This window comes from Thrips palmi, unplaced genomic scaffold, assembly GCF_012932325.1.
Source record: "Thrips palmi isolate BJ-2018 unplaced genomic scaffold, TpBJ-2018v1 HiC_scaffold_3, whole genome shotgun sequence".
NCBI classification, from domain to species: Eukaryota; Metazoa; Arthropoda; class Insecta; order Thysanoptera; family Thripidae; genus Thrips; species Thrips palmi.
This window is the reverse complement of record NW_023144630.1, coordinates 1,038,595-1,064,642: the sequence shown is the minus strand read 5'-3', so window position 1 is coordinate 1,064,642 and position 26,048 is coordinate 1,038,595. Positions and strand designations below refer to the sequence as shown.

General features: G+C 43.6%; 7 protein-coding genes across 10 annotated transcripts; 4 read left to right on the top strand and 3 right to left on the bottom strand.

Moving 5' to 3' along the window:
* Positions 1–43: 43 nt before the first annotated feature.
* Positions 44–946, bottom strand: LOC117647794 (bis(5'-nucleosyl)-tetraphosphatase [asymmetrical]). The gene is made up of 3 exons (XM_034389708.1): positions 733–946; positions 370–485; positions 44–275 (listed from the first exon to the last, which is right to left on the bottom strand). The coding sequence occupies exons 1-3, from the start codon at positions 839–841 to the stop codon at positions 81–83; spliced, it is 420 nt and encodes a 139-aa protein (XP_034245599.1). The 5' UTR covers positions 842–946; the 3' UTR covers positions 44–80.
* Positions 872–4,636, top strand: LOC117647793 (cytoplasmic polyadenylation element-binding protein 2-like). Its single transcript, XM_034389707.1, has 7 exons — positions 872–1,536; positions 1,715–1,948; positions 2,041–2,153; positions 2,243–2,579; positions 2,671–2,852; positions 2,931–3,035; positions 3,127–4,636. The coding sequence occupies exons 1-7, from the start codon at positions 1,470–1,472 to the stop codon at positions 3,241–3,243; spliced, it is 1,155 nt and encodes a 384-aa protein (XP_034245598.1). The 5' UTR covers positions 872–1,469; the 3' UTR covers positions 3,244–4,636.
* Positions 4,637–5,478: 842 nt separating this feature from the next.
* Positions 5,479–9,904, top strand: LOC117648644. Its single transcript, XM_034391292.1, has 8 exons — positions 5,479–5,658; positions 7,720–7,887; positions 8,201–8,460; positions 8,803–8,935; positions 9,013–9,108; positions 9,172–9,275; positions 9,360–9,676; positions 9,764–9,904. The coding sequence occupies exons 2-8, from the start codon at positions 7,794–7,796 to the stop codon at positions 9,777–9,779; spliced, it is 1,020 nt and encodes a 339-aa protein (XP_034247183.1). The 5' UTR covers positions 5,479–5,658; positions 7,720–7,793; the 3' UTR covers positions 9,780–9,904.
* LOC117648641 (flagellar attachment zone protein 1-like) lies at positions 9,826–13,586 on the bottom strand. The gene is made up of 11 exons (XM_034391285.1): positions 13,247–13,586; positions 13,060–13,138; positions 12,826–12,958; positions 12,518–12,748; positions 11,980–12,434; positions 11,781–11,905; positions 11,591–11,689; positions 11,107–11,508; positions 10,645–11,025; positions 10,394–10,573; positions 9,826–10,297 (listed from the first exon to the last, which is right to left on the bottom strand). Exons 2-11 carry the CDS (start codon positions 13,124–13,126, stop codon positions 10,235–10,237), a joined length of 2,136 nt encoding a protein of 711 aa, XP_034247176.1. The 5' UTR covers positions 13,127–13,138; positions 13,247–13,586; the 3' UTR covers positions 9,826–10,234.
* A 63-nt stretch (positions 13,587–13,649) lies between these two features.
* Positions 13,650–15,232, top strand: LOC117648646 (cyclin-dependent kinases regulatory subunit 2). Its single transcript, XM_034391293.1, has 3 exons — positions 13,650–13,842; positions 14,431–14,558; positions 14,824–15,232. Exons 1-3 carry the CDS (start codon positions 13,784–13,786, stop codon positions 14,874–14,876), a joined length of 240 nt encoding a protein of 79 aa, XP_034247184.1. The 5' UTR covers positions 13,650–13,783; the 3' UTR covers positions 14,877–15,232.
* Positions 15,233–15,468: 236 nt separating this feature from the next.
* LOC117648643 (gamma-tubulin complex component 4) lies at positions 15,469–18,810 on the bottom strand. 3 transcript variants are annotated; one of them, XM_034391291.1, is made up of 14 exons: positions 18,608–18,810; positions 18,403–18,474; positions 18,171–18,318; positions 17,885–18,090; positions 17,708–17,802; positions 17,484–17,625; positions 17,268–17,388; positions 17,020–17,186; positions 16,773–16,929; positions 16,564–16,680; positions 16,295–16,475; positions 16,011–16,221; positions 15,874–15,933; positions 15,469–15,798 (listed from the first exon to the last, which is right to left on the bottom strand). In XM_034391291.1, exons 2-14 carry the CDS (start codon positions 18,466–18,468, stop codon positions 15,508–15,510), a joined length of 1,962 nt encoding a protein of 653 aa, XP_034247182.1. In that variant the 5' UTR covers positions 18,469–18,474; positions 18,608–18,810; the 3' UTR covers positions 15,469–15,507. The 3 variants fall into 3 exon arrangements, with proteins under 3 accessions (XP_034247182.1, XP_034247181.1, XP_034247180.1); XM_034391290.1 differs by having other exon boundaries at positions 18,403–18,520; positions 18,612–18,810; XM_034391289.1 differs by having other exon boundaries at positions 18,403–18,520; positions 18,608–18,809.
* Positions 18,811–18,838: 28 nt separating this feature from the next.
* Positions 18,839–26,041, top strand: LOC117648639 (exportin-5). Of its 2 annotated transcripts, none has more exons than XM_034391283.1 (16): positions 18,839–18,990; positions 19,459–19,764; positions 19,875–20,099; positions 20,168–20,632; positions 20,739–20,990; positions 21,075–21,350; positions 21,439–21,630; positions 21,705–22,235; positions 22,322–22,462; positions 22,573–22,866; positions 22,954–23,077; positions 23,170–23,255; positions 23,340–23,584; positions 23,673–23,910; positions 23,988–24,152; positions 24,241–26,041. In XM_034391283.1, the coding sequence occupies exons 2-16, from the start codon at positions 19,459–19,461 to the stop codon at positions 24,394–24,396; spliced, it is 3,696 nt and encodes a 1,231-aa protein (XP_034247174.1). In that variant the 5' UTR covers positions 18,839–18,990; the 3' UTR covers positions 24,397–26,041. The 2 variants fall into 2 exon arrangements, with proteins under 2 accessions (XP_034247174.1, XP_034247175.1); XM_034391284.1 differs by lacking the exon at positions 18,839–18,990 and adding an exon at positions 19,040–19,232.
* The last annotated feature ends 7 nt before the right edge of the window (positions 26,042–26,048 follow it).

Sequence of the window (26,048 nt, the reverse complement as noted above, 5' to 3'; positions counted from 1 at the left end):
AGAGAATGTACAAATCAACGAACTAACGGGCTACCAAAGAGAATAAACAGTCTTGAAAATTTTATTTTCTCCCTCTCATTTTAGTTGGTTTGTAGGAATGAATGGCACTCTTTCAAGAGATCCTGAAGATCTTGATACTTAGCCAGCTCGCATGCCCTGTTGATCTCTGCCCACTCGAAGGCTTGGTGTTCCTTCGAAAGCTTCACTTCCGTCTTCGGATCCAAGAGTTCGGACAGCCAATAAACGACCACCTTGGGCTTCCCCTTCACTGGATACTGACAAAGGATTGCATTGACATGGATCAATTAAACTAGTCTCACTCAGTAGACAGACATAGTAGACAGAAATGAAAACTACATAGACACATACATGAAGCTCTTTCCTGAAGCTTTCGACGATCTTGAATTGAGTGTCTTTTAAGCCAGCTTCCTCCTCAGTCTCTCGCAGCGCAGTTTGGAGATCATTTTCACCGGGATCGACGTGGCCTGAGGGGAAAGCCGACCAGGATTAGGGTCTTCGAGCAGCAATTACATAACGTTATGGGGCTTCCGTCACCAGCACAGGGAGACTCGGGCCGAGCGTGTCAGCCCGCCAGTGGATTGCTCTCCGGACGAGGAATCCATTGGTGGGGTCACACGTTCGGTTCGAGTCCTGTTTAGCGACTCTGGAGCTCAAAACGCGTCTAGAGTTTTGCCCGGCTCAGCCGGTCTTCTGGCCCACTGTGCAGGTTACCTTTGGGAGGCGTCCAGTGGTGCTCGCCGTACGACGTCTGCATCATCAAGTACTGGATCTCGTTGGCCACGCGTCGGAACACGACGAGGCCGGCGGCGCGGACAGGCATGGCAGGATTGTCCTTTCTCGAGAACAACTTAAACGAACGCGTAAATCCGCTTGCTTCTGTCGTCTGCTGTCAAACGTTGTTTGTTGCCGCAGCAAACTTTCTCATACGCACAGTGCGCGCGCGATCACCACTGCCAACCCTCGAAAACAAAGGGCGGGCCGACCTTATTTTCACAAGTTTACGGTCAAAACGTTCGGATTAATTCAGAATAAACCGTCTATTTCATTTAAAAACTTTTATTTGTGTCTGCGGGACGGGTGAAAACAGAAAACTTGCAAGGCATTTCAAACCGCTGGAGTGGCGCACCTGGAGCACAACAAAAGCCAACAGTTTGTCTGAAAGTTGAATTATAACGTTTTCCGTTACTTAAATCCCCCCGAATCGTTTCGTATTTCGATAAGCGAATTGTTTGAACGTTTCAAGAGACTCGCGAGTCCCGAAAAGTGTGCATTGTGCGGAGCTGATGAGGTGATCGGAACCGGAAACCGACTCTGGCAGCGCCGCTACCCAACAACACCGAGAATTCAAACAACATCAACAAACGCCCAGCGTCAACGGCCCTTGCGAGTTGCCTAGCGCGAGCGTCTCTTGCGACTTCATCGCCCGGAGTGTGTTTACATCGTTGGAAATGGCATCTTATGTCGTGTCGCCGTCGCCGCAGTGGAGGTACCCCGTGGAGAACGAGCAAAGCCGAAGTGAGTACTCGATAGAGAGCATTGAGATGTCCCGATAAGTCCAAGGCGTCCTCGGTCGGTGCAGTCTCGGAGGCCGGTTCTGCATTGTTGCGGCCGCGGCGTCCCCCGTGTCATTGTAACCTCTGTTCCGGCGGGGTTGATCTGTGCTGATCAAGGATTTTCTTCGTCTCCTGTCTAGATATGACGACCCTGAGCAGCAACAACTATCCCTCCAGCAACGGAAATTACCTGAGACCGAGGGTGGTCTACAGCAAAGGGCCCTGCCCCTTGTCCATGCCCAACCTGTCGGCCCCTGCTTCGCCCCGGGCCTCATCCCTATCCAACATCATGATGGGCTTCCAAGAGAACCAACGGTTTGAAAAATACTCCCGTAAAGTGTTCATTGGAGGCCTGCCTCCTGACATAAATGAAAGTAAGCGTGGTTTCTTGTTTGCTTTTCCAACAGCAAGATATTTCAGTTTCGATCATTTTCGTCCTTCAACTTGTGTTAATATTTTTTTGCAGAGGAGATTTACTCAGCATTCAGACGTTTTGGTCCTTTGACCGTCAATTGGCCTCAGAAAGGAGAAACGAGACCCCATTACCCACCTCGAGGCTATGCATTCCTCATATTCCAGGTAATAAAAAAATTCAATTCACAGTTATGTTGAAATTTTACTAGTTGAAATATTTTTAATTGGCCTGTTTGTCCTCTTTGGCTTGGTAGGAAGAAGAGTCTGTGCAGCTGCTCATTGATGCCTGCATACAGAAACCTGCTGAGACGCCTCGTATGTCAGAGAGGTCCCGCTTGCCCCTAGTAGCGCAAGCCAATGGCATTCCACAGAGGCTCCAAGCGTCTCAACCACCCGTTGTCGTCCAGCTTCCTGTGCTCACTCTGCAGCCCCAGCTGTATATCAGTGTCTCATCACACCTCCAGCCCAACAAGCTTGTGCAAATCCGACCATGGAATCTGACTGATGCAGAATACACTTTGGATGACTCTGTGCCTCTAGATCCTCGCAAGACAGTCTTTGTTGGAGGTGTTCCCCGACCCTTCAAAGCAGGTATTTTAAGATTTGGTCTCTATGTTTGCCATTTAAAAATATTTTTTCATGTTAAGAACTGGTGTTAATTTCACTCATGTTTTCATTTCAGTTGAACTTGCTTGCTTGATGAATGATCTCTTTGGCAATGTCTGCTGCGCTGGTATTGACACTGACCCAGACTTGAGGTATCCCAAAGGAGCTGCCCGGGTTACTTTCACTACCCGTGAGAGCTACCTCAGAGCTATTGAAGTGAGGTTTGTGGAAGTCCAAATGCCAGATCAGAGGAAAAGAGTAAGTGTTTGTCTTATTTCAGTTAAAATATTCTTAAGTTTTGTGTTTTAAGGCAACTAATTTTGGTTTCAATTTCAGATGGAAGTGAAACCATTTGTCCTGGATGATCAGTTATGTGACCAATGTATTGACATTGACAGAAAAAGTGGCCCATACTTTTGTGGCAATCTAATCTGCCTTCAGGTAAGACATGAATACTTCAGTTAAAAATGTGTAGTGTGCTGCACCAAAATCCTTTTGTTTTCATAAAATTATTTTTATTTATTTTTTTCAGTACTATTGTGAATTTTGCTGGTCTCAAATTCATTCTGAAGATGAAAAGATGTTCCACAAACCCATTGTGAAGGAGTGGGCTGACCGCCCCAGAACATTAGCATACCGTCGTTGCTGAGAGTGAGCTGCTGTCACATCCTGTCTGTCATCAATACCATTATGAACTCTATGTAGTTGGCAGGAGTATATTACATTGTTTTATGTGTATTTGTTGTTGGAGGTGACTTTCCACCTTAATTTCATTGTTTAGCTTCTTGTTTTATTTTAATTAATTTTCTACATGTCATGGAAGCATTTAGTCCCCTTTTTAAAAAATGAATTTCCAGCTGTACCAGAATTGAAATGTTAGTTTATTTATCTTGCATTCTATTCACTTATTTTGGCCAAATGTTAGTAGGCTTCTACCGTTCTTGAGATGCCTATGCCTATATTGTTAGGATTGTCGCTCTAGTCCTGCAATTTCTTCACATTCAAGTGCTTTTGTTCCTTTCGTTGTTGTTTTTTGTTTTAAGCTTACAAAATGGCAGTCAGCCTATTTATGTTTATTTATGTTACCATAATATTTTAATGAATTTTCCCATCTCTGTAAGTGTTTGGAGTAAGAAATGAATTTTCTCTGACTGGCATAAAACTTCCTGCCTGTGAAGTTACAGAGCCTCTAATGAACTATTGACCTGTAATTAATGAACTACATGGTGTTACAAAATGTATCCCAAGTACAGTGTCAATGTTATGTTAATGAACTAATTTAAATTGAGTCAGTATTATAACTACCTGTTTCAATGAATTTTAAAGAGTTATTTAAATGTTTGTTAATCTCAAATACCTTATATTGAATACTTTGTTGTATCTTAAAAGTTTATTTATATATTGTTTATTCTAGTACTCCTGCAATGATTGATAGTAATTGGCTGACATGTTGAATTTTAAGAGGTAAAGTGAGTGCTGTGTTCTTGATTCTCCAGCAAGGCTTTGCTCTGTAATTGTGGTGCGATGGGTTCTTCCTCTCAGTTATTGTTTCCATCAAAGCTAGTCCCCATGGATGTTGCTTAGCAAAAACTTTGTATGTTCCTTTTAATAACATGATTTTAATTCGTTTATTGACCAACCCATTTCTACTTCTGTGAAAAATGTTTCACTTTTGACTCGATTTCCTGTTTGTATTTCAAAATGATTGGACTGTCTCCAAGATATTGTTTTTAAAAGTCCGTTTTTTTTTGCACTGCTCTTTGAATGAGGTTTTAAATTTAATGACATTTCCTTTACTTTCCTTAATTTTGTAATTTTTCAATTGAATGTATGGTTTGTCCGTGTTTTTTTAAAAACTTGTAAAGTGGTCTGGAATCTTCTGGAATGCTGCAATCAACATCTTCTTCCTCTGTCTGTTCCAATTAATACTATTGTCTTCCAACTAGGATAAGTTTCTTCATTTGTGTATTTGCAGATCGTTTGTTTGATTGGTCGCACATGCAACTCACTAATAAGCCTTTGTAATAAAAAAGGAAAATTGACATTCTGCCTGTCTTTTATTGTCTCCCAGATCAAAACCAGTCACCCCACTTACGCCTTGATTCAAACACATGACGCTTATCATCGGTTCAAAAAGGGGGGAGGGAAGGAGGGGGGGCTTTCCATGCCCAACTGGCGCCTGATAGGGAGGCAGCTCAGCAGCATTTTCCGGCTGCGAGGAGACGCACGGGCAGAAATTGCGACACAACAACTTGAGACCAGTCATCCACGCCACTGCCCTTGAGGGACACTCGGGTCGTTCTGCGTCCTCCAGGAGCGTGCAGATGCGCACCCATGTGCAGACGGCCGCACAGTGGGCCAGAAGACCGGTGGAGGCGGCCAAAGCTCTAGACGCGTTTTTGAGCTCCAGCGTCGCTCAATGGGACTCGAATCGAACGTGTGACCCCACCAATGGATTGCTCTGCGAACGAGGAATCCATTGGTGGGGTCACACGTTCGCTTCGAGTCCTGCTTAGCGACTCTGGAGCTCAAAACGCGTCTAGAGTTTTGGCCGCCTCCACCCGTCTTCTGGCCCACTGTGGGCCGGTACGGCGCACCGCTGATGCCGAAGCGTCGCTCCGTCTCTGTCGCACTCACGGGGCGTCCGGTAGGGGTGCGAGAGAGACAGAAAGTGCGCGGGGCCGCGAAGCGCGATGCCGCCCCCGAAATGCGGCGCCACATTAAATGCGTTTCTGCCGGCGCATACACGGCGCGACAAGTGGCCACGGCGAGGTGCGTCTCATGGAATGGCATTCACGGCCAGTCGCTCTGTCTCTCTCGCACTCGTGGGCCGACACGCGCGTTCCGCGGGGGTGCGAGAGAGACAGAAGACAAGGGCGCTCGTTCGGGATGTGACTGCAGCCGCGACAGCTTCAGCGTGCTTCAGCGCCAGAGAGACGGGGATCGGTGTATCATTCGACTGCTGGCGTCGCGTCCGCGGACTTGGTCACGGTCCGCACTGCCGCGGCACTGCCCACACGCATCCGGTACACCGGTAGTGACACCTGTTGAGGGCCCCCACGAGGTGAGTCGAGTCGCCAGCAGTGTAGTGGTAGTGTTCGTCCAGTTCGCCGGTCAGAGGCCCCCGGCTCCAGCAGCTCCAGCCCTGCTCCAGCGCATCGCGGGCCAGAGGACATGAGTGCGACAGTCTTCGTGCGGTCTGCCGAAGAATCGTTTTTCTTCGCTGCCTTTCTCGCACCCTTAAGGAACGCTCGTTTCTTCGCTCGCTCTCTCTCGCACTCCTGAGGAACGCTCCACAGTGTCCCAGAAGACCGGCGCCGGCGGCCAAAACTCCAAACGCGTTTTGAGCTCCAGAGTCGCTAAGCAGGACTCGAACCGAACGTGTGACCCCACCAATGGACTCCTCGTTCGGAGAGCAATCCATTGCTGGGGTCACACGTTCGATTCGAGTCCCATTTAGCGACTCTGGAGCTCAAAACGCGTCCGGGATTTTGACCGCCTCGACCGGTCTGCTGGCAGGCCGGCTGGAAACGCCCGGCGGGTAGGCTGTCCCGTCGAGCGCGGGTGCACTGTGGGAGCTGCGGTTGCCTAGCCAGCACGGCGCTCTAGCCGCCGAGCCGGCAGCAGCGGCCGGCTCGGGGTGGGAGTGAGTCATCACAGCAGCAGCGGGCAGCGTTTGCGATCGGTCAGCACAATTGCAGTTTCTGCGAGGCCGAGGGGCGAAGCACAGTGGGCCAGAAGACCGGTGGAGGCGGCCAAAACTCTAGACGCGTTTTGAGCTCCAGAGTCGCTGAATGGGACTCGAACCGAACGTCACGGTGACCGTGTGACCCCACCAATGGATTGCTCTGCGAACGAGGAATCCATTGGTGGAGTCACACGTTCGGTTCGAGTCCTGTTTAGCGACTCTGGAGCTCAAAACGCATCTGGAGTTTTGGCCGCCTCCACCGGTCTTCTGGCCCACTGTGCGAAAGCCAAGCGCAACTGCTGGCAGTTCAGTTTTCTTAGTCACTCTCGGTTGAGTCAGGCCCCACGCGTGCCTTGAGACTGCCGTTGCGTGACAAACGGGACGAGCACTGAGAGACGGTCGGTCTTTCCGCGGACCAATTCGCCCATTTTTGCCTGTTTTTGTTTTAGAGTGTGCCGCCCTGGTCCTTGGAAAATCCCTCCGGTGATGCAAGCGCGCTGCGCTGCGCTCAAGGGCCGTCAGAGCCGCGCCCCGAAGGGCCGGGGCCACCGCAGACTGATTCCGAGAGTCGTCTTCGTCGCTCTGTCTCTCTCGCACCCATGCGGTACACCCCACGAGTGAGAGAGAGAGAGAGAGAGACAGCGCGACGAAACGACTCTCGGAATCAGCCTGCAGGGCCAGAGGCACGCCGCGGCGTGTTTACACAGCGTTAATGGATTCAGCGCCATATCAATGGAAAAGGGGGGCGGGGCACAGTGGGCCAGAAGGCCGGTGCAGGCGGCCAAAACTCTAGACGCGTTTTAAGCTCCAGAGTCGCTAAACGGGCCTCGAACCGGACGTGTGACCCCACCGATGGATTCCTCGTTCGGAGAGCAATCCATTGCTGGGGTCACACGTTCGATTCGAGTCCCATTAAGTGACTCTGGAGCTCAAAACGCGTCTCGAAATTTGGCCGCCTCCACCGGTCTTCTGACCCACTGTGCGGGGCAGCAGAGTTCGTCGCGGTTGGCCGCGGGGAAACCCGGTATCCCTCTTGACCGACCCGAAAGGCTTCGACCGCGAGGAAAGTGTCTCGAGAGCTTTGCCCTCCCGGACCGTAATGTTTCGGAAAGGGCCGCCGATGCCGAGCGGTGCCGAAGGATCTCTCTCTCTCTCTCTCTCTCTCTCTCTCTCTCTCTCTCTCTCTCTCTCTCTCTCTCTCTCTCGCACTCATGGGGCGTCCCGGAAAGGTGCGAGGGACACAGCGCCAGGAGGGAATCGCTCGCTGCTGAAGACTGATTCCGAGATTCGCTTCCGTCGCTCTGTCTCTCTCGCACTCATGGGGCGTCCCCTGCGGGTGCGAGAGAGACAGAGCGACGAGTCTGCTGGACGGTCTGCGCGTCCCGCCGCGTGGCCGGATAGCATAAGTACTACAGCACACTTGTTTGAGACGGTTAGATCGCGGAGCGGTCTAGCGGTGTGCGTCGCGGAGCCGCCGCTCCACTGTATCATCGTCAGCGGACAGCACCGCCATGGGCACCCCAGGGGCGTCGTCGGCGTCCTCGCAACCGTCGGCCCGCCTCGTCGCCGTCCTCGCGATCGCAATGCTCGCCGTCCATAGTGCAGGTACGTGCTGGGCCGCCGTTCGGATCCTAGGCTCACACAGTTGGCCAGAAGACCGTTGGAGGCGGCCAAAATTCCAGACGCGTTTGGGGCTCCAGAGTCGCTAAATGGGACTCGAAGTAAAGTTGTGACCCCACCAATGGATTCCTCGTTCGGAGAGCAATCCAATTGGTGGGGTCACACGTTCGGTTAGAGTCCCATTTAGCGACTCTGGAGCTCAAAACGCGTCTAGAGTTTTGGCCGCCTCCGCCGGTCTTCCGGCCCACTGTGCGATGGTCAATGGATTCGGCACTGAGATCGTCTCCTTCCTCTGAAGGCGCAGCGAGCGTCCTTCGCGCGGCACCGAGGGCCGCCTCTGCCGCCGCCGAGCCGAGCGCTGCGACTGACTCGCCGCTGCTGGAGTCGACGCTGGCGACGCTGGCGACGCAGGGCGAGGAGCTGGACGCCGCCACCCTGCAGGCCCTGAGCGCCCTGAGCAGGCTGGGCAGCCTCCAGGACGACGCCGGCACGCTGGAGATCCAAGTGCCCGGCGACGTGTGGGGCCTGGCGGACTCGCTGCTGCGCGACGGCAACAAGGTAACAGTGGGCCAGAAGACCGGTGGAGGCGGTCTCAACCCCCGACGCGTTTTGAGCTCCAGAGTCGCTAAATGGGACTCGAACCGAACGTGTGACCCCACCAATGGATTGCTCTCCGAACGAGGAATCCATTGGTGGGGTCACACGTTCGGTTCGAGTCAAGGTGGGCGTGACAGGGGCAGGGTAGGCCGCCGTCTCCACTCCGGTGTGTTGCAGGCCGGGTTGGTGGCCTACCTGACAGGCGCTACAGTGCCCCTGCAGTGCGTTGCCCCTATCTCTTGCGTAGTGCTTTGTACATTGTTTCATGTCAAGATTTTGACTCTGGCTCTTGCCTCTCCCCAGCCAAGCGAACGGATTTCCGTTCCATTCCTGCCGTCTATTCTGCCTCACGTGAACACCTCATGCTCCTGCCAAAATTGGCAATGTAGCTGCTGTGCTACGGTGGAAATCACTCCTCTGAAGAGAAACAAAACAGGTCCGAGTCCATGACATTGACAGGTTGACACTTTCGGTAAAATGATTCAATATTCACTAGTTTGAATTCCTTGGCAGGGTGTGCAACTTTGTCTTATGTAAAAGACCAACTGGCGGTTGTTCTTCGATTGTCACTCAATAACAGGACTCTAGCTGAGAGAGAGTTGATATCAGGTAATGTTCAAAATTTTCGTCATCAAAGAAGAAAGCAGGGCGATAACTTGCTATGTTTTACAGGATCGCATCCTCCTCCATTCTGCTTCCCAGTGCCCCAGCTACCAGTCATTACAGTGTGTCTGCGTTTTAGCAATATCAGCCTAACAAATGATGCTAAAATTCAGGTAAACACGTCGCATCCTTGAATCTTTACTGGTAGCTTTCTGAATGAAAAAAAAAATACATGTTAAAATTATTAAAAATTACAGGCATGTGCTGCAGTAGAAATGGGGCTTGTCTTTACGTCTCCCTTGATTCGGCTCCGATTTGGATGTCTTCGGATTGGGCCAGGGGGTGTTGGCTGGTCTAGCAAACCTGTTACTCATTCATTGAACTCAGGGGCTGATATTGAAACAGATGCATTGCAGCAATTCGCAGCTGCTATAAATGCCACAGACAAGGATCAGCAATTTTTACTTCTCCAATCTATTTTAAGGCAAGACAGTGGCGTGTTTAGTGAACCTCAACCGGTTCAGCTCTCAAGAAGTTCCAAATCGACATGGCCAAACTATCAGCAAAGAATTCGGTACAGTTAAACAGATTATTTGTTATAACATTTGTGTATATTATGTAAATTTGAAACCTATGATTGATAAATTGTGCTAATAAACAGGATGATACCTGACTAGAAGAGCCCTTCCAACAAACTTGATAGGAAATAGCACAAGAAACAAATTTTCTTAACACATTTATTCTTGTGAAATTTCATAACAAAACAAACGTGCTCAGTAAATAAATATTTTAAAATCACAAACATAGAAAACATCTTCCAAGAATTATCAAAAGTTTTATAAAATTGTGCATCACACATTACATTAAACGAGAACAAGATCAGAAAGACAACCACTCTGTGCATAACCGTAAGGCACTGAAAGCTACAGGGGTAGAATACATTCGAATAAAAGCACAACCACACATAAGGCACATTATTGATTCAAAATTCAATTATTTTGGTTTCAAAATAAACCTGGGAAACAAGACAAGAAGACTTTTTCCTAAGCCACTTTGTTTGACTAGTTCAAATTTCCTTAAATAATGACTAGTAAGAAGGGACAAATGCAGTGCTGTAGGTCTGCAGGCTGCACTATTTGCTGGCATCTTGAGATCCTGATGTTAGGTTCTGAACTATATTACTCAAGCTGGCGACCTGGAAAACAAAGATGATAAACAACAATGAAATTGAAAATATCAGAAAAACAAGTAGAGTTTGGGTGTTTAGGAAAATTTGGTGGTGGTGACTTACCTCTTTCTTATAGATAGAGTTCAAATTAAATTGAACTCTGAGGAGTTCTCTGCATTTGTCCAACTCCCATTGGGTGTCACTGTTTCCAGAAGTTACTTGAAATTGAGGACTTAATCTGGCATTGGCTACAGAAGCTTCTGGAACTAGGGCTTTATTTTCTTGAGCTGTATTTGGAAGACCCTAAAATATGAAATTCTCTTAATTCAAGTAACCCTTCTCCTTAATTCACATAAAAATGGGACTCTGATTACCTTGGTAGTACTCTCTCCCTCGAAGACAGATGGAGGAGGCACCGGTGTAGAGGAGGAAGACACTGAGCTGGTAGGAATGCACAACTCTAGAAATCTTTCCTGAAGAGAACAGTGAGACCCCAAAACTCCGGGAAAAGGAACTGAAGGTTGTCGTATGGCAGTTTGCTCCAACAATGCCAAGCAGGCATCACCGACTCGAGGTCGAGGGGTACTTGGATGCGAATGCGGGTGAGTCGGGGTCAAGAACTGACTTGTTCTTGCTGTTAGTTGGGGAGTGTGGAATACAGGCCGATTTGACAAAGGAAGAATAGGAGATGCAAGAAGGTTGCTTCCATGAGTACTGCTGGACATCTCTTTAAACTCTGAACCAGCCTTTACTTCCTGTTAATAAAAAGAAATAGAACTTTCAGAAAAGGAACAATTAGAACCATTATTATTAATTTTCTAATGTAATTTTCTAACTTGTGATCTTTGTTGCAGCTGCTGTTGCTCTTGTAACTTTTGTTCCAGATCAGATTTAGATTTGGATAATTCTTCTGCGAGACGATTGCATTCACTACGTACTTCAATCAACTGTTGACTCAATTTCTTGCGCTCTTCATTTGGATCACTGAGTTCCATCCGCAACTTCAAACATTCACTTTGAACTTTGGTGTGCTCATCTCTTAGTGCATTACGTTCTTCTTTGGAATCAAGAATTTTTCCTCGCAGGTCTGCAACTTCTGCTTGAGTATTGCTGATCTCATTCTGAAGACGAGACTGCTGCAGTTTCAAGCTTTCCAGCCTTTTCTCAATCACAGAGTTCTCTTCTGAAATGGTTGATTCTTCATGCAAACTGACCTGAGATTTTAGGTTTTGCTTCACCTGCGAACAGATTACACAATGCTTTATTGGTCTTTACACCATATTTTAATGTCTAGTAAAGGTCTATTGATGGTGTATGTACCTCATTTGGGTCACCTCTGAGGCTAGTTCGAGGATCTGCAGCTCCCGTAGTTAGTTGGAGGAGACGATTACTATGCTCCTTCAATACTGCATTTTCTCTCTATTCAAACATGTTAAAATTATTGTTTCAATATTTAAAAAAAGGAAAAATCTAAGAGAGAAAGCAAATAGTGAAAGCAAGATTATTTTACCTGGGCATCATTTAATTGCTCTTGAATTTCTCGCATTGAAGAGCAAGCTTGAGTCAGCTTCACTATCTCCTGCTGCAAGTTTGTGCTTTTTTGTCTTTCTTGCATGAGAGTTGAACACATTTCATCTGAGAGAATGTTAATACACTTTATAAGAAAAAGGTATGCAAAGCAAATTGGTGTCAAACGAAGTACACTGTACCTTGATCTCTGGCAGCTAGGGTGAGAGCTGATTTACAGGCCTGAAGTTCTCTCTGAACTAATTGGTATTCTTGTTGGAGTGAAATCATGGCACCTTCTTGCTGCTTATTAATTCGACGAGCTTTGATTAATTCAACATTTTCTGCAGTTTCTTGTTCTAAGTGAGCTCCAAGTTCTCTTTCCAGCTCAAGTATTCTCTTTTGACTCTGTTCACTTGCAGCCACCATTTCCTTTTGAAGAGTGCTTATCCTTTCCTGAAGGTGAGCCACTTCTTCACGGAGGGCAGTGTTTGCTTTGGTAAGTTCATTTTGAGTCTTCTGTGCAATGCTTGCACCTACTTCTCTTTGGTTACTGGTGCTACGGCTTGTACTGCGGTGGCGACTTTGACTTCGACTCTGATTCACAGAGTGACCAATGTCAGACAGAAAATCTTCATCCCTCCCACAGATATTGTGTCTGAAATATAAAACAGAATTCAGTTATATTTTCTATGAAACAACAGTTTTCTTTTGAAGGTTTGCCAGGTTTGGAGGACTTACTCTGCATGACAACTACGACTACATCGGTGAGATCTGGGTCTTTGTGCTTTGGAAAGAGCTGCTGAATGCAAACGCGTATGGGAGGTGAGTTGACCTCTTAATACAGTCAGTTTAGAACGAAGTGCTGTTTCGTTTTGTTTGAGCTGCTTCAACTGTCTTTGGTCTTCTTCTCGATCAATGGAGTCAATACATTTGTGATCTCTGGACAGTCTCATAACTCTTGTGGCCATGCTGCAAACAGAAGAGCCAAGTGTTCAAGATACTGTACCTAAATAAAGCAGAACTAAATAAGTAGATACCAAACTTACACTTTGTATTTGCTATCCAGATTATTGAACTTTTTTTTAATGTCAATGTTTTCATCGTGTAGCTGATAATACAAATCTTCTAAGTCACTTCGACTCAGTTTGGCAACATTCTGCAATTGATTGCAATGCACATCTGTAACAAACGAAAACTCAAGAAATTTTAACCACTCTTAAAGGAGGCGTTGGGAGACGCAGGGAAAGGAATGTTTTAAACGAGGAAGATCAAGTGATTACCTTTAAAATCACTGCCACAGTTCAATGAATGGGCCGACGATTGGTCGAAGTCGATACTGTCAGTCATGATATACTAGAGCTACACAAAGCAAGCAGAAATACCATTCGAAATAAATAATCATGCCCCAGCATTGTTGTGGACTAGATGCTCCTGAATACTACATTGGTTTATTTCTAGCATAAGTACCTTTCTACTCAAAAACAGTAACAGTACATCTTCGAAATGCAGGAGGCTGTAACACTTTTACGATGATTCCCGTCGTACATTTCGAATCTCTATTTCCAGACCTTCCTGCAAGTTCCCTTGAAAGATTTGTTTGTTTGTCTGGAGGTTCTGGTTTGTTGTTGTGTCGTCTGTCGTCTGTCGTCTGTCCGTCACGGCCATTCCGATTCAACCGGTTTTGATTTTCAGTTTCGGGTCCAAAGACTAGCTCAAGATGTACGGAAAAATATTTACATTGAACTTTCTCGCATTCCGTTCTTCAACCTGCTTCAAAACAGTCCGTCAGGTCAAAAACTGGTCAAAAATAACAACTTCTTTTTCATTTTCTGGTGAAATGTTGGTATCTGCTAGGAGCGACGTTCACTTGTCGTCAGTTCGATTTTCGAGTTGGCGCGGTCCGCACTGGCAGTTAGCATTTCGTCTCCAACCATCAACATTCCGGACAATTCTACGTTGTTCTCGTTCAGAGATTGATGAATTAACTGTATTTCGAGCCTCAAGATGTCTCACAAGGACATTTATTACTCGGAGAAGTACAACGACGACCACTTTGAGTACAGGTGAGGACGAAATGGGGTGGAAATCATTGAATGTGGGTGGTTCTTGGAGGCTACGAACCTACCGGCGTCTTGCTTTATTGTCATCGAAGCAGTTCTAAACGTTACCGCTGTAGTCTGGACTTCAACTTAATTGCGGGCTCGATCCCCTGTCATGTTCAGACCATGTCCATTCTTTCAGAATTAGAGCTTTAGTGTCGCCAAGGCACGTTTGTGTGGTGAGACCTTACCATGCCTCCTTTGTTTCAAGGACTGGCTTGTTTTTCGGACGGGACGAATTGATCGTCGTTTCCACGTTTTCTCTCAAGCATTTCATGTTTTGTCGAGGTTTTGGATGTCACGGCAGTGTTCGTGAACCGAAGAAGCCTTCTGGAGCGTCCCTAGCCGCTCCTCTTTAATCAGTACTAAATTTGCAAGGGGTTAAGTCGCGTGCACGGGCAACTGCACCTTCATTCTACTACACTTCATTTTCGTTGTTCAAATTCCGTTCAGATGTGTTTTGTTGGCATCTGCATCAGCTTGTTAATTAGTGTGTGGGACTCTCCATTCTTTGGTCTTGTCGCTGTCTCATTCTTTATTCGCTCGTTGCAGGCATGTTGTGCTACCGAAGGGCATGCTCAGTAAAATCTCCACAACTCACCTTATGTCAGAGGAAGAATGGCGCAGAATTGGAGTACAGCAGAGTCGAGGGTGGATCCACTACATGATTCACAACCCAGGTATGTAGCTGTTTTCTACCTGTGCAGTATATACAGAACTCAAAATTTCAGTTTTGCTGTTTCCAAAGCTATTCATGAACTGTGTTGGATCACTTAAACTTAGCTCTGCCAGGCTCTTCTCCTGATCTTACAAGTGTTCTCGGAATCCTTTGGGAACAGATGTGCATTTGGTTTGCTTTGCCTTGCCTTCATTTTGGGTTGACTGAATTTCATTTTCAGTAAACATTCCATTCTCAACTGAATGTATTCTTTTTTTTTTTTGCAGAGCCCCATGTTCTTCTTTTTAAACGACCACTTCCAAAAGATGAACAAAAGTAATTCTGCTCTTCTTTTCCTGTCCAATCACATTTAAAATCGCAGGGTTTTCTCAATTGTACAAATCTTCACCCTCACTTCCCATTCTAAACTTATCCTGTATTAAAATGTGCTTCAGTTCTTTTACTTCAGAGATTTATGTGTTTTTTAAAGTTTTAAGGAACTAATTTTATTACCATGTTGCATTTTAAGTTATCAGTTACTTTTATCCAAATTCATGGAAAGATTCTCTTTGAATGAGTGGTTTGTGACAGGAAATGGAAAATGTACATATCTATTTATTTTTGACAACTGTGCCCTGCTCCATTTTGTATATACACCTGTCATTAAGTTTCATTAAAGTAAGTGCTTCACCATCATAAGGTTTAGTAATTTGTCCAGCTCTTTGGACTAGAATTGGACCCTTTCATTTTAATACGTGCTATTGCGTTGAAGTGGTGAATCATAGTTCAGTGAGCTAGATGGTTAGTTATCTGCCTGAGGCAGATGTATTTTTTTAAGTTTGAATAAATTGCCATTTCTCTTAGAAAGTTTTCTTTATCACCCAAATCATTTTTCTTACACCACTTGAGATAGTTAAGGTAAAAGACAGACATGGCGAATAATAAATATTTATTACTTACAAATATAATACCTAAGTTATAGATCCAGTTAAACTTCCTGTTAGACTTTTACCAGTACATTGTCTGCTAAACCATCTATTGAAATCCAATCTCAAGAGAAGTTGAGCAAGATGTGTGCCACAAGGTTGAGAACGCAAACTTGCTAGCAGCTGTAATAAGAAACTGACCAAGTGGTCGAGTTCTCTGCACAGCAAAGTAATTTCATCCTCTTGGTCAATTGACAACTCAGTTTCTCCCCAAGAGGCAACAGAGTTGCAGAATCTCTCACACAATCTGAGCAGCCCAGATAGGCTGTTGTGAACCTGTGAGACAAAGCTTACTGAAAAGTAACTCTAAAAACCATTATTGAATTTTTCCAAACCTGAGTGAGTACTTACAGGGTTGTCCTTAAGAGATTCTGGCTTCTGGTATGAAGTTGCAGAGGGTTCATTCTGTGCCTAAAGTTAAAATAGCTTTATAAGAATAGTAGTCTTGATAAAAATATTTAAGAAGATCAGTGCTGAAGTGTACTTACAGATCCAAGCAACAGGAATGTTTGGCTTAAGGTGCTGGCTAAAAAATTCATGTGGGCATGCCGGAGAGCTTCAAAATCTCTGGTGGATTCCACAGCATTTTGAAATATTGTCCACTGACTTTCAAGAACATCAACTTGCAAGTAGTACTGAAGGTGGTCCACAATAAACATGAGCCATGTGCGTATTTTCCAGATTCTTGAATCTTGCCATCTGAGAAATACATCAGTGTTAAAATATTGATAAAAGATCTTCATCCCAAATGACGTACATCAAGAAGAGATACCTTTGAGACTTGTTTGTCATTTGAAAGGTCCATAAGTGATGAAGCTGCCTCTGAGTTTTTTTCACACGCAGTAGAAAGCCAAATAATTGGTTGTAACTATCTAAAACCTCAGGAGTGAAAACTAGGTGTAATGGCCAGCTCACACGATAATGAAGGACTAATGCAGTCCAGCCATTGTTTACTGTAATGGATCAAAACAGATTGTTATAGAAAAGAAACAAATAATCAATCTTACCTTTTTGATCGTCTGTTTTCAATAAATACTTTACCTGCAAGAGTGGTTGAGCTACAGTCTGAAGTGCCAAAGTAAAATTTATCAATCTTCATTTCTTCTTCACTACTTAAGAGAATTTTATGGGCAGCACTTCGGAACGCTTGATTAATCTCTGAAATATTTTGGAAAAGGATTTTCATTCAACAACTTTTATTGAATTTTTTATACATTTCCATCAAGTGCTTTAAGCACACCAATAAATACCTCTACTGAAGTTTGCAGAAGGGGACCGATCGAGTATACTTTCAGCTACTTTTATGAATTCAAGGAACAGTTCACCTCGTCCCAACAAAAACATATCTTTGATCAAACGCATCTGCATGGGTAGCTGAGCCTGTTCTACAGCAAGCTTCCACAGTTGCTGCAAACAAAATACAGTAAGACAAAAAAAAACACTAGAAAACTATTTCAACACCACAACAGGACAAAAGAAGGCCCTGAAAATTCATACCTCAGTTATAAAGCCTCGGATAATTTCCACTGTCTCATCCAAATAACCTATGTTAAGAAGAGAAGACTGGCTGATTTGGCTAAGGCGTTCAAAGTATTGTTGACCGCACTGATCCCACAAGGCAGGGTCCATATCATTGCGGCCCAAGATTGACGCACTGCTTGCATCTAAAATGATGGGGGTGAAAATACACTACTGCATCTTCAAAGAAATTTCATATCTTAACAATAGAAGCAACAGAAACAAACCTGCATTTCTATCCCTAGGATCATTACTTATCATCACAATAGTTTGCCCAATGAAAAGTATTTTATTTGCCAATGACAAGGGAATATAGCTGGGCAATAAATTTGGAGCAATCTTGTACTCCTACATTCATAAAAAAATTAAAAGGAGAGAAAATTGTTGAAGGAATAAGCAAGTAGAAACAGTAAAGACAACACTAAAGTGAAATAAAAATTTACCATGTAAGAAGAGCTCATAGGGTGATTGCTCACCGCCTCAGCAGGTTGAATAAAAAATTCGTGGAGGGAATCTTTCAACACCCCATGCAGCACCCAGCTTGAAAGTTGTTTGAAAAAACAAGTGTGGCATCTTAGAAGAATTCTGAAAAAAAAACACAATGATCTATTCTATAGGAATCTACCCTGAAACATCCGTGCCTTGAAACAAAGCTTAATTTACTCACTTTTTCAAAGCCTCTTCAACTTCACTTACAGCAGTTACCAAATTTTGATACAGCAACTGTAACAGCTGACACCCATGCAGTTTCTGAGTTGTGACCTAAGAATACACAAAAAAAGACAAGCAGTGCTTTAAGTTAAAAGAGGTTCTTGATACCACAGTAAAAACTTATTTAACATACTTCTCTGATGAGTGTGTTCAAGGCTTGGAAAAGAGTTCCGTATGGAGTTACTCTGTATAGCACATAAATGAGTGAACAATGAGGATCAGACAAAAATCTTGACTCGAGCTGGACAATTTCTTTGTGATAAGGGACAAGGGCTTCTTCGATGCCGTAGCAGAACGCCTGCAGATAGAGCCCAGGCTTCAACGCTTCTTTAGGGTCATCTGCAAAGTTTAAGAATAAGCGATAAGTTCACATAATATTCTAAGGTTGATGGCAACCAAACAAGAAGACCTTATCTCACTTTGATAAGGTAAAGGCTTCAAAACTCTGGTTTGATCTTTGTGTACTTCAACAAAGTTCCTGAGCTGTCGATATTCTGCTGCTATTTTCAGTATTTTTTCAATGAGACCTCGTTCTCCGGGATGAATGAAGGCAGAAACTTCTACCATCTGAAAAAAATCAAAACGAACTCACAGAAAATTTTTGAGACACTTACATAAAGAAATGCAAAAGAAATGAAACTTGCTACACACCTCAATTGCGGTGTCCAGCAAGCCTCCAGGAAAGCCTCTTAGGCTGAGTAACAGTTCGTGTAGCATTTTTGTCTGGTCAGTTTAAAGACAGTAGGGCACACATTAACATACTAAGATGCTGAAAATCGAGGGATGAACATAGATTTAAAGTATAGTATATCACACTGGCCTTTATGGCAAGGAAAACATTGCTACCTTAACCTACCTACTCTAACAGAAAGCTTGAATTGTGACGACAGCAAGGAACCAACACATACACAGCCAGGGACATGGTATTCCTAAGCGAAAACGGTTTCAAAACAATAGTTCAATCAGAGGATTCTCCAATGATTCATGTCATTTTGACAGTAAGAAGCCACAATAACAATTCATTTCCATTTGACAGCTACAACGACGAACTGCGCGCCTTAGTGCGAATACCCAGCTTTGCCTGCGCGTTATTTGCACGACGGTTCTGCTCTGCCGATAGCCATGCGGTTCGCTGAACGCTGAAATTTCGAAGAATCTGTGATTGTTGAGTTGCATTTTCTCGTCTCGCCAATCTTTGTTGAACGTCGCGATTGCGGAAGCTGACTGAAAACTTTCGCGGTAAGCACGTCTTGACGCATTTCCCCACTTGGCGGCGCGTCTTGCGTTCTGCTATCGTCGACAAAGTGTTTGCGCGGTTTGTTTTCATGTGCCTGCAGCCAAGGCTCGCCGTGACAATCAAAGAAATCACTCACGGTTTTGTTCCTCATGCCGCTGCAGTGTAATTTAAAATCAAGTTTAATTTCGAAAGTGATCAATGATTTTTTAAACTCACGACTGCGAAGTTTTAGTCTGAAGCATATGTAGGTTATGTCCGTGAGATATTTTGAGAATTTTCGATGAGCAGAACATTAACAATTTAACTTTCAATGAGCGATATGGCCAATTTCTTTCATTAGATTGTGTTTTACGTCTTTAAATATTGTGGATGTTCCATAGCTTCTTTGATATTCAACCTCATAGCAGTCCTTTCGAGACTGTGTCAAATGTAACTAATTAGTTTTGTTTTAATTTGATTCGTATCTGCAGATGGCGGCGCCTATGGGATTAGATCCCACTGAGCACAATGTCGCTGTCTCACAAGTTGCTGCTGAACTTGTCCGAGCAATCGAGATTACCATGGATCCAACAGTGCCTCACCCTCAGCGGCTCGAAGCTTATAACAACTGCGAAGCATTTAAAGATAAATCGCCTTACTGTGTTCAGTGTGGTCTCTATCTTGCTCAACAAAAACAACTTTCTGAACATGTGCAGCATTTTGGTCTTCAATTGATGGAATACTGTATTAAGTACAGGTGGTATGATCTTCCCCAGGGTGAGAAGATCTTCATCAAGGTGAGTATATTTTATTAGGTTTTAACGAGAGCTGAATTTTTTGGTAGTATGCAATATTATTCACAATGTATTTGTATTGTGTTCTAAATAGTGTCTGTTTTACTGTTTAGGAAAATGCAATGAAATTATTAAGTGATGGGATGAGCTTAAAGACACCATCACACATGAAAGATGCTCTTTCTCGAATTGTTGTGGAAATGGTTAAGCGAGAGTGGCCTCAACAATGGCCCAGCCTTATGAGTGAGCTTAGCCAGATAAGCTCTCATGGAGAAAGTCAAACAGAATTGGTACTTCTTGTCTTTTTGAGGCTGGTTGAAGATGTCCATACTCTTCAGGTTAGTAGTTGTGCCAACAATCTGATAGTTATACCATACAGAATGTTAATTTGATCCTCCAATTGCAGACCCTGGAATCAAACCAACGAAGGAAGGATCTCTATCAAGCCCTCACTATGAACTTGAGTGAAATTTTTAGCTTTTTTGTCAGACTTATTGAAAATCATGTCAACAAGTACAGAGAACTTACAGCTCAGGGTAAAGCAGCTGAGGAGGTTCTTCCTCATCAAAATGTTGTGCAAACAGTTCTTCTTACTCTGACTGGGTTCTTGGAGTGGGTTCCTGTTGTCCACATAATGGCAGAGGAAGGCCGTCTTCTTCAAGATCTTTGCCTCCTTCTTGACCAAAAAGCTTTCCAATGTGCAGCAGCAGAGTGTCTATTACTCATTGTCAATCGAAAAGGCAAGCCGGAAGACAGGAAACCTTTCATGGTGTTGTTTGGCAATGATGTTATGGCCTGCATTTACCGTTCAGCCTGCAGTAGCTCTCCCACTGATGAAGATGATTACAAATATCTCAAAATACTTGCCCAGGTAATTTTTTCATTATTAATGAGAGAATGGTTGAAAAACAATGTGTATGTGAACTCAAAAATAAACCAATGCTATAGTTACAAAAATATTTTAAAATTATTTTCAGGTGCTTACAGGCTTGGGCCAGTTATTGTGTGGAGTTTGGGGTAAGGATGATGGACCTTCTGCTCAGCCATCCAGTTTTGGTGTTTTCCTAGAAATTATTTTGAGCTTCACTCGTCATCCCAGTCTCACCTTGACTCACACTGTGTCCCAACTGTGGGGAGCTCTCTTCAGACACGAGTCCATATCGAGGCAGCCAATAATGTTGGAATTCATCCCAAAATGGGTTGAAGCCTCTGCACCAAAGGCAATCAAGGTGCTGTAATCTTTCACCTGTTGTGGTTTTGTTGTTACTGTTAACGAGTTTTAAAACTAATTATCATTTTTTCCACAATTTTAGGTCATGTATCCCAATAAAAGATCAACCGTCATATCACCTGATTCATCATATTATGCTGGTCTCGATTATGACAGTAAAGAAGAATTCAACACATTCAATAGTCAGCTGCGTATAATTATCTGGGAGAACTTCCGCCAGGCTACTTTCATTGCTCCTCTTGTTACCTATGGATATGTTGAGCGTTGGCTTCAGCAGCGTATGCAGCAGTCCCTGGCTGATCCTACACCAGTAACAATTTCATCTCCTGCTTACTTAGAATGGGCTGCTCTTGGAAGTGTGGGTATAAGGACACTCTATCTGTTTAATTTAAGTTTTTTTTTTTGTATAATTTTACTTAATTTGTATTTGTTCAATCTGCGTGTAGGTCCTGGAAAGTGTTCTAAGTAAAATTCTGCTTGTGGCAGAACGTCCATCTCCTGCTTCTGGACTTAGGCTGCTTGAACAGTGTCTTAACTATGAGCCCAAAGACCCTTTAATTTTATCCGAGCTTTTATCTTGTGTGTCAGCACTTTTTGTCTTCCTGTCCATGTCACCTTCTACTCATCTGCTTACCTCGGTAATTTTGACAGTAACAATAATGGGTTTTACCGTTTTAAAAAAATATATTTATTTTTACCAATTTCTTCTCAGGTTCTGAACAAGATCTTTGCAGCTCTTGTGTTCTCTGAGCCAGGGGTCCCAAGGGAACTGTTAAGCAAAGATGTCAGAGCAGTGCGACGCCATGGAGCTTGCCTGATGGTCAAAATAGGCACGAAATATCCATTAATATTGTTACCTATTTTTGATCAAATTTATGGCATTGTGAGCAATTTGAATAGTAAACCCGATTTGCTTTCTTCATTGGAGAGAGTAACTCTACAAGAAAGTCTTCTCCTGATAAACAATCACTTCTATGAATATGAAAGGCAAACCAAGTTCATTGGCGAGGAACTGAAAGGGCCATGGTCGATGTGGCACTCGTTGGGTCAAGAAGCTTTTGTGTCTGCCCCAGCACTGATGCGTGCCATTGGGCTTCTGTATCCCTTATCAGACACAAGCCATGAGGAGTCAACAGGCACTAATCGCTCAAATATCATGACCTGTGTGAACCTTCTAATGGCTGTTGTCAAACGGTGCACCTGGCCGGATGACCCTGACAAGGCAGCTCGAGGTGGATTCGTGGTAAGTTCACTTTTCTTTCCTATTCATATTTCTTTTCAGTGCTAATGTTTGTGCTATTGACGAGTACCTTATGTCCATATTTTTAGGTTCACATGACAAAAAGTGGGAATCCAGTGTATCGCAATCCTGGTGCCCCCCATGTCATTCCAATGCTGCCCAATTTCTTTGCCTTCCTCAGAGTCATGAATGCCATGTGGACTCCTGATGCTCTAGCTCTTTTATCAGAGGTAGGTTCCTTCAGTTCAAAATTTTTGGAGAAATATTTTACCCCAGCTCTGTCATCTCTTGTTGTGGTTTTTTTTCTCTTTCTTTTTAATATGAGGTACTTCTCTTGCAGGACTACAAAGCTGTACATCACATGACAGAAATGGAGCGAGCCCAGCTGCTTGGTACCGGAACTGGCACTCAGTCCACGGACCTAGACATTTTGGAATCAGTGTGTACTTCCTCTAATGGGTCCAGTGCTCTTTCTGGGCCCAGAGCTCCATCCCGGTTGCAGTCATATTTGTGCAGTTTACACGAAAATTCCTACCATGTTCTTGGCAGTATGGGGGTGTCATTTGGTTGGGATCTATACCAACTGCCTGATCTTGCTTCCAATTTGATCAATTCTGTTTTCTGTGGCCTTGAGGTATTTAATTTTTCAAAAATCATTGCAATTTTTTTCTAAATGTAAGTAAACTTTTTTGAAACAATAACATTTTGTCTTGTTGTGCAGTTTATTCCTGATTATCGACTTAGACCTATTGTGAAAACATTCCTCAAACCATTTATTGGAGCCTGCCCATCTGTGTTTTATGAATCCGCTGTTTTGCCAGTGTTAGCAAGTTTCTGCCCCTACAGTAAGTGTTATTACATTGAGTTAGTATGAGCTTGTAATAATTTTGTAATATTTGTAATATTATTTTAACTGATAATTGTTATTTGTCATCAGTGTTTGGAAGACTGAGTAACAAGTGGCAGTATTTGGCAGAGCTCAGAGAAGCTGGCAAAATTGATGATGAAAATACTGAAGCACAGGTAACATACCCATTCTTTGCCTCACTGGTGTAACTTCTTACCTTGTGTGTTTACATGGTTTCTGCTTTGCTTTGGCCTTTGTAGGAAGTAGCTGATGATATGTTAAATCGCAATCTTACTCGAGAGTATCTGGATGTTTTAAAAGTTGCCTTAATTGGTGGTACATCTGTTGTTGAACTCGCGAACAATGACAATGCTGATGGCATGGACCAAGAAGAAGGTAGCCGCCCACCTCCACCCACCCAAGCATCGGAGGTGATAAGTGAACTAGGTCAGCTTATATTGCGGTGCCCTCTGACAAGTCAGTCTGTAGCTTTGTGTGTTCTCAGGTGAGCTTTTTGTCACATTATCTGTATTATTGTATTATCTGTATTTTATCAATATAATATATGACCTATGATTTTTTTTTCTTGTTAGGGCTTTATCATGGCCCGACAGTGGAACGAGTTTCAAAGCTGCCATGCTCACCGCCCCAATGGTGCGGCAGCTTTTGGCCAATGGCAGTGTATCAGACATGGTTGCTTCTCACATCATGACTTCCGTTTTGCAAGGGCTTCAGCTCCATGGGCACCATGATGTGAACCAAAGTGTCCTGGTTCAGCTGGGCACCCAGGTGTATGACATGCTCCGGCCCAGGTTTATAGAAGTTGTGGAGGTAGGTTCAGTGCTTTTGTTTAGGTTCATCAATTCATAGTATAAATCCTCCAGTAACATATAATTTTCTGGGCTTAGGTGATGAAACAAATACCGGGAATAAATCTGATGGAGCTTCAAAAGCTCGATGAAAAGGTTTTGAGTGGAGCTGCAGCAGCAGCAGCAGCTGGGCCTGGAGGGAGAACCACCAACAGCAAAACAGAAAAGGCCAAAAAAGATAACTTTAAACGGCTTACTACTCAGGTAACACTTAGTCAATTTGCTCCTTATTCATCCCTCCCCTTTCTATGAAGTGTTGTTAATTTTGTTCTCCTTCTCTCCTATTACTCAGCTAATCAACTGCAGCCTGAGTCAATTGTTTTGCAAGAAAGCATGGATTGCTGAGCTGCCTCGTCTTGATGTACCGAGGAGGCCAAAACCTGCCAGAGTTGAGGACCTTCCAGGAGACACTGGTCTAGTTGGATTGTTCCATGGAAGTGCTTCATGAGTGTAACCATTCCATCATATTGAGACTGAGTGTTTATATGTAGCATTGTTTTTGTAATTTTGTTCCTGTTTAACTTTTTTTTGTGATGATTATACATGTTGGGTATCAAAAGAAGAGTACTTTACTATGCAAAGCATGGGTGTACAGTTTCAAGAAGGCTACCTTCTCTTCCATGAGCTTTGCTTAAAATTTTGTATGCTGTCGCTCAAGAATAACGTCCATCAAATGGATATGGTTTTTGAAACACTGATTTCTGATAAGTTACCAAATGGAAATGGCAGGATACCATTGCTTTAACTATTTATTTAAGGAGGTGAGTTGTGTGTCTCAACAACACATCTTCAAACTTGTGATGATTTGTTTTGCACAGCAGAAACCTGAGACTTTGATTGTGTGTCTTTTAGTTAGCTTTTTAATTACTGTAAATCAATTCCCAATTCATTATGTTGTGGTTAGAACAGTTCTGTAAATAGGTGATTATATGACATCGAATTTCTTGTTATGAAATCTTTGCTGATTTTATCGTAAATAGTATAATGTGCTCACGGCAATTGATCTTAAAGAGACTCAAGGCTGACTTAAAATTATTGCCTGATGGAAATAATATCCCACCTTACCTCACAAATGAACAAGAATAACCACTGAGAAAGACAGCTCTTGTTTTAACTTTCAATCCAAGCCATCTTTTATTCTATTTGTAAACGAATGCTTAGCTCCAAATGTTTTACTCTTATTCTACTTGACAGGTTTTCTTAGGTTTTTAATATCAGTGCATTGTACCCATTGATAGGGTCATGCATACTCACAGAGGTGCATCTTAAGGATCATAATTAAATTACTATGGGTAAAATCATGAGAGAATGGTGCCTTATTCTCATGGTACTGTATTTAGGGGTGTACTTTTTGACAGCACTGTAGTGTTAAGATACCTGGTAATCTTCTCATTCCTGGGGGTTATGCCCAAATAATTTATTACTAATTTGTGTGCCTATGCTTGCATACTTTTACTTAGTGACATGCCATACTGTATGCACATTGATGCCTTACCTAGTATGTGTGTCCCTCAATTCTTCAAGGAAATCGTGTCACTGAGAATAATTTGCATAGATTTTACTATGACAATATTAAGCTGTTGTGATTTGTAATCTTCATCTTTGCCTCATAAATAGTTTTCTTTGGGAAAATTTGCCTTAATATAAGTTGTCTTTTATAAAGAGGGTCTCTTTTCTCATTTATGATTTTTTTTATAGAGGTGCCCATATTGTTGTGATGATGTACAAGATAAATTTGTTTTGTTTTTTCATTTTTTTATAAAATGGTAAAATAGACAAAGAGGCCATTTTGAGAGACTGATGTTGGAAGCCTATGTTCCTTACAAATGAATTAATTTGTGTGTGTGTGAAATTGTGCCTGCAACTTGTAGATAAATTTTGTAACATTTTACCTGGTTGTGAAGAAATTACTCATCCATATAATTGTGATAGCGTTAGCGCAATGGCCATGACTTTCGGTTCTGTTGTGTAGCACTCCTTATTGAAATCAGCTACCGTATAATCATATTTTTGTGTCCGCTTTTACTTGAGTTATACTGAGCACCCTTGGGTGGGCAAGCACTGTGCATTAAGAGACAATTGTCTTTATTTAATTTGTTT